This window comes from Pinus tabuliformis, chromosome 2_2, assembly GCF_031772625.1.
Source record: "Pinus tabuliformis cultivar Carrire ecotype Pingquan chromosome 2_2, CPIR1, whole genome shotgun sequence".
In the NCBI taxonomy this organism is placed as follows: domain Eukaryota; kingdom Viridiplantae; phylum Streptophyta; class Pinopsida; order Pinales; family Pinaceae; genus Pinus; species Pinus tabuliformis.
The window spans coordinates 1,004,821,551-1,004,828,117 of record NC_142300.1 but is presented as its reverse complement, the minus strand read 5'-3'; the positions used below and the strand labels follow the sequence as shown (position 1 = coordinate 1,004,828,117).

The 6,567-nt window shown below is 37.8% G+C and overlaps 1 protein-coding gene across 1 annotated transcript; it reads right to left on the bottom strand.

Annotated features, from left to right (window-relative positions):
• Positions 1-1,070: 1,070 nt before the first annotated feature.
• LOC149196771 (pentatricopeptide repeat-containing protein At1g11290, chloroplastic-like) lies at positions 1,071-4,927 on the bottom strand. The gene is made up of 2 exons (XM_089405627.1): positions 4,328-4,927; positions 1,071-4,219 (listed from the first exon to the last, which is right to left on the bottom strand). The coding sequence occupies exons 1-2, from the start codon at positions 4,704-4,706 to the stop codon at positions 1,506-1,508; spliced, it is 3,093 nt and encodes a 1,030-aa protein (XP_089261753.1). The 5' UTR covers positions 4,707-4,927; the 3' UTR covers positions 1,071-1,505.
• Positions 4,928-6,567: the final 1,640 nt, after the last annotated feature.

Below are 6,567 nucleotides of genomic sequence, written 5' to 3'. Positions count from 1 at the left end.
ATGAATGTGTTAAGCAGGTTGTACGTTGTTAGGAAGTAAAAGTTGCCAAGGAAGATACCCCTTCACTGCTACAACCCATTTACCAGCAAGAACAAGAAACTCTCCTTGAGCGCTTATGTTTGGGACGTCCAATCCCCTTTTGATCACTTGGTAAAGTCCAAATATTCAGAGACACCGTATCAATCCCTTTCATCCCACCTTGCTTGACCAAAAAAATCTTGGGAGTACTTTTTCCAGCTTTTTAAAAGTTACATGAGAATGAGAAGGAAAAAAGGCAGAGAAACAAATGTGCCCTGCTGCTCGAAATTTATCAACAATTGCAATCTTCTTAGAAGGAAGTAGGTCAAGTTTACTCCAAGCTTGAATTTTTCTTTTTTTTAACTTGGCTATTATTCATTACAGTTGAAAACACTATGTACCGAAGGGCCTGCCAAAGTAAGAAATAGTCTCCTCAAGTTTTCTAAACTTTCATTTATGATTCAACCAAATAGGGGATTCATCATTCATCTTGGCCAAAACGAAAACCTTTTTTTTCTCCCTAAGCTCTTGAATCAACAAATGTGTTAAAGCCGAGCCATCAGCAAAGTGTACATTATTATGTATCCCTTGTGGGTATATTACAATATATATCCTGAAAAATTATATTATTAGAATTACTTACATAAGAGAAATAATGAAAATCTTTTACAAGTGAAGTTTCCGGGGCCAAATGTCAATTCTCCAACACCTTTATTAGAGCTAATAAGACTTCCGATATTTTTTCCAACGAATACCTATCACTCAAATATTGAGGTTGAGGTGGAGATTTCTAGTCACATTTCATCACTTATTCCAGCCACTGAAACGGTCTAGATATCAAATCATATTTTGTATATCAACGCATATTTTGTACATAGTAAAAGTGGTCAGCTTTTAGGAGCTCTTTCTTGGACTAGCCCGGTGATCTTATAAGGGTGTGAAAGCCTTCACCTAACAATCAATCCATTTCCTGGATCCCATCAGCATCTAGTACCATTTTGTGATCCTTCTTCAAGCAGGTCCCCAATCTTGCAAAAGCTAAACAACTTCCCTGAAATTGTATCTAGATACAACAAATCCTGTCGGTCTTTTCTTTTCTGTTCCACAAACAGAAGAACAGAAACAAAATTTGGTAAAAGCTATCTTCTGCAGTGGTAATTGTGTACTCCAGCTCCAGGTAACAAGATACTAGAAATCAAAGATAACAGTGAAGGGGATGGATTTAGATCACAATAATGCTTGCCAACAGCAAGGGTGGCACTACCAACCAAATACAATTTTATACTACCCGTGTCTTCTCAGAAAGACTGGTTGGGCTTTGATCCTAAATCTAACAAGGTCAAGGATCAACTTCCTGTTTATTTAGTGTTGATCATCTTCCAATGGTTGGAGTATACACTATCGATTGAAGAGGCTAGGGGTTACGAATCAATCAGTTGTCCTTATACGAGGAAATCACATACACATAATTGTCTCTTGTTTTAGTATCACCAAAAATCCCCACAAGAACACATCCCATCCTTGAAATGATGATATCGACTGGCATCCCTCACAATAAGTTCTCGCCCTACAATCTTAGAAATGAGTTTGGAAGCAGTATGACAATCACCACAAACACGAAGATTTTTTATGATTCGAATTGGCATTCTCCCAGGGATACTAATAAGCCCAAACGCAATGGCCAGTCTCTCACTATGATAGGATAAAAACTGTTCTTTCTGCTCTTCCTCTACATCATGCAGAACAAAGTTTGTATCGGGCACATACCCTGCCTCCTTCATCAGCTTGGTTAATTCCTTCAGCTTCTCATAGATCAGTTTTATTTGTGGATGCCTACTGTCTCTGGCAGTGAAATTATGCACCCTACCTTTGACCTCAATCCAGCTGACTCCTGGTTCCTTTTTGACTCCTTTGTCTTCCATCCTTTTCCTCGCATTTGCAAGACAATCCCACCTGCCAGCTGCAGCATATATATTTGACAAAAGCACATATGCTGAAGAATCTTGTGGTTCCAACTCGAGGATATGTTTTGCTGCCCGTTTGCCTAAATCCACATTGCCATGGATTTTACAGGCAGACAGCAAGGTCCGCCATACCAAAGCATTTGGTTCAAACAACATTTTATTTATAAAATCCTCAGCTTCATCCAATTTCCCAGCACGGCCAAGAAGGTCAACCATACATGCACAATGCTCCATTGTTAATGTAATGCCATAATCTCGATCAATGGAATCGAACAACCTACGCCCTTCATCTACTAATCCAATACTACTGCAAGCTGACAGAACAGAAACAAAAGTGATATGATTTGGCTTCAGACCTACTTGTTGCATTTGGTCAAAGAGTTGGAGAGCCTCCTGGCCATATCCATGCTGTGCATATCCAGAAATCATTGCGTTCCAAGAGGCAACATCAAATTCACATTTTTCGTCAAATACTTTTCGTGCATCTCCCAAACTTCCACACTTTGCATACATGTCAACAATAGCATTTCCAACAGAGATGTCTGAGTCAAGCCCACTTTGGATAACAAAAGAATGGACCTGCTTTCCAATTTCCAGGACTGCTAGGTTGGCACAAGCACCAATGACGCTGGCAACAGTAAATTGATCTGGCTTCAAGCCTTCCTGTAGCATTTGACCAAAGGTTTTCAATGCCTCTTCCCAATACCCATTCTGGGTATATCCTGTAATCATGGCAGTCCATGAAATCAAGTTGCATTCAGGCATTTTGTTAAAAACCTTACAAGCAGACTTGATGCTTGCAAACTTTGTATACATATCAAGAAGAGATGTTGCAACCCAGATATTGGACTCATAGCCAGTTTTGATTATGTAACTATGGATGCATTCGCCTTGTCCTACATCTGCTAGGCTAGCACATGCCCTGAGAACACTGGGTAAAGTGAACTCATCTGACTCTATACCCACAAGCCGCATCTCACCAAATAGTTTCAGGGCCTCCTTGCCATGACCATTCAGCGCGCATCCCGCTATTATTGCATTCCATGAAACAACATCTCTAGCAAACATTCTGTTAAACACATGAAATGCATCAACTGTACTACTGCATTTTCCATACATATCAACAAGGCCATTCTGCACAGAGAGACTTCTGTCAAATCCGGTCCTGATAATATAGGCATGTACCATCTTGCCATGTTTCAGGGTTGTTAGGCTGGAACAGGCAACAAGTATACTTGTGAAGGTATACTCTTCTGCACTCATTCCTGTCCCTAACATTTCACAAGAGAGTTTCAAAGCCTTCTTGCCATGCTCGTGTTGGGCATATCCAGCAATCATTGCAGTCCATGACACTACATTTCGTATAGGCATTTTGTCAAAATTTTGGCGAGCATGGTGCAGCATTCCACATTTGCAATACATGTCAACAAGTGCACTCCCTACAAAGACGTCAGACTCAAAGCCAAACTTGATGATTTTGCAATGAATTTCCATGCCCAGTTTATGAGATACTAGACCAGCGCATACCCTGAGAAAACTCGCAAAGGTGAACTGGTCTGGCTTAATCCCTTCAAATTGCATTCGCTGAAACAGCTGTACAACCTCATCACTATTCCCGCTCTCTACACATGCAGCTATCATTGAATTCCAAGAATCTAAATTCCGTTCAGGCATTTTATTAAACACTCTGGAGGCCGACTCCATGCACCCAAACTTGACATACATGTCAACAAGAGCATTACCCACGGTGACATCTGAGAAAATCCCAATTTTTACAATATTCCCGTGAATTTGTGAGCCGAGTCCAATAACTCCTAGGCTGCCACATGCTCTTAGAACTCTAACCAACATTAATGAATTTTGCACAATTCCCAACTCAAGAATTCTATTGTAAACCTTCATTGCCTTCTCTGGTTGCCCATTTTGAGTATATCCTGCAATCATAGCAGTACATGTGACTACATTCGGCTCGGACATTTGGTCAAATACCTTGCAAAATCCTTCCATGCAGTCACTTTTGGCATACATATCCACAAGAGCAGTACCCACAAACACGTCTGCCTCGAATCCGGTTTTAACAATGTGGGCATGAACCTGTAAGCCTTGATCCAGAGCTGCTAAACTCGAGCAGGCTCTCAGCACACTACTGAGAGTGAACTCGTCCGCTTTCATGTCCGTCAGCTGCATTTCTCGGAAGACTACTAAGGCCTCTTCCTCGCTTTGACACTTGATGTATCCTGCAATCATGGCATTCCAAGAAACTGAATTTCTTTGAGACATTTTATCAAACACTTGACGTGCATATTCTATATTCTGAGATTTTGCATACAAATCAATCAGCGCACTTCCTGTATAAACATCCTCGTATCCAGTCTTCAGAATGAAACCGTGGATTTGCTTGCAGTGTCGTGATGATTTCTCAGGATGAATTTGACGAAAAAGTTTCAGGGCATCCCTAGCGTGTCCATTTTGAATATATTCCACAGTCATGGAGTTCAGTAACCCGGCTTCTGGTTTAAGCATTTTGTCAAATAGATGTCGTGCATCCTGCCCTCTGTCGGAGTTAAGGGACTTGTTATTACTATTGGTACCAGATCCTTCTCCGGGTTTGGTAAGGTGTATTTGGGTTCGTTTACGCTCTGTTGAATATCCATTTTCTGGGCTCTTCGATTTCTGATCATTGTTAAGAGTTACAAACTGAGTTAAGGAAAAGGTTGTAGCCATGGAACGCTCTGTGAGTTGTGCTAGTCAAAACCCATAGGAAAAGAAAAGCATGTGTGATGCATAACTTGAAGCCATCCAATCATTTAGGTAATTTGCAAATTAGCATTATCCAAATGAGTGCAGTAAATGTAAGGAAGTGTGATCCAAAAATTGAAACTATCCATTAAGTACCAATTAAATTTTGACGTTTATTTGTATATTAGCATTATCCAATGACTGATGATTGTTTACACTAGCATTGACCAAAGAGATTGGATGAGACACATCAAAGAAGCCATGTGACTAGTTATCTCCTCAGATGTGAAAGGCATATAGATATTCATTATATTGTCTATAAACATATGATAAAAATGGAAAATGGTTGGAGATTGAATAGTTTTAGTTTGTAAATTAAGAAAAAAAAAATATTATATTAATTTTAAATAATTAAAAAAAAAGTTATGGAAAAGAAAAAAGGAACTTGCGATGGCAGTGTTGATAATATAAGTATATTATATAATCAAATATTTAGTGTAGGTGTTAATGGTTCTATTAAATTATTCATTAATATTTATTTTATTTTTTATATTTGTGTTTTAGACCATTTTGTAATGCTTTTTATTTGATTTTTTTGGAACGCAGGTTTTTTAATTTTCCCTATGGTGTTTGAATATGAGTATATAGTGTAACAAAGAAGGAAGTGTTGTTTTATTTCAATTTAATCACAGGGTTTTTTGGATTGTTATCATTTTCTATTTTCACACTATATTTTGTGGGAGTTGGTTTCTAGTTGGGTCATTGCGTATTTATCAAGCTAGGGCGTGTTTATTTTTCTACAGTCTTGAATTTTGATTTCCCTTTACATGTTGAAGTTTTGTGTAGTATCGTTGTTTCGTATTGGTGTGTTTCTTTTATTTTCCCTTGTGTAACATTATTAAATATGGTTTTTGAGTGGTGTTGTAGTCTACCAAACAATTGTCATCTTCTATGCATCCTTAAGTCCCATGATTTCATACATCTTCTCCACACTCTTTGATGATTTGGGCTAGAAACCTCTTGATATACCATGTTTGACAAGGTTAAATATGGTATGTTGTATGTTGAAGTGGTAAGAATTTGTGCACTTGGGATATGGTCCTCCCTGATAGGGTTGTATGTTGATGTGTTTTGGCACCCTAACATGCACATAGTAGTCTGTCTAGTATAAGCATGTCACACCAACATTATAGTTTGACCTATATGCAAGACAATAGACCTTATAGGCATACAATGTACAAACAAGACTATCTCCCTTCTAGCTCCACATGTATGGTGAACTATTTTTATCCTCCATTGTGGCATGTTTATGTCCAATCTACCAATAAAATAATATGGAAAAAACTTAATATTGGATATGAAATATTAAAAGAAAGAAAAACTAACATAGATCCATTTACGAAATTAAGTACCAAGGTTTAAATCAATTTATGGTTACCCTATTTACAAGAGACATATTGTTTCTAAATCCAAATATTGTTAATCACTAAAAGCCACAAGCAATATCATGTTGTACATCACTATTAACTATAGGTTCATGCTTAAAATAGTATGAGGTTAAGATCAATCTATGATAGTCTTATTTGCAAGAAAGCTATTTATTTCTAACTAGGAATCACAAGCAAATATTGTGTAACACATCACTAAAATTACAAGACAAATAGGAACTTCAAATCATTATTAGGATATTTATACTCATAGGAGTTAATTAAGTTCAACCTGGTCTAATGTGTCTATTGAGTGAAAGTGTGTTTATGAGAGTGTTTCATTAGTATGCATTAATTGCATTGTAATCTAACAATAATGATATATTTTAGACATAGAGTGATATGGTAGGCCATATTCT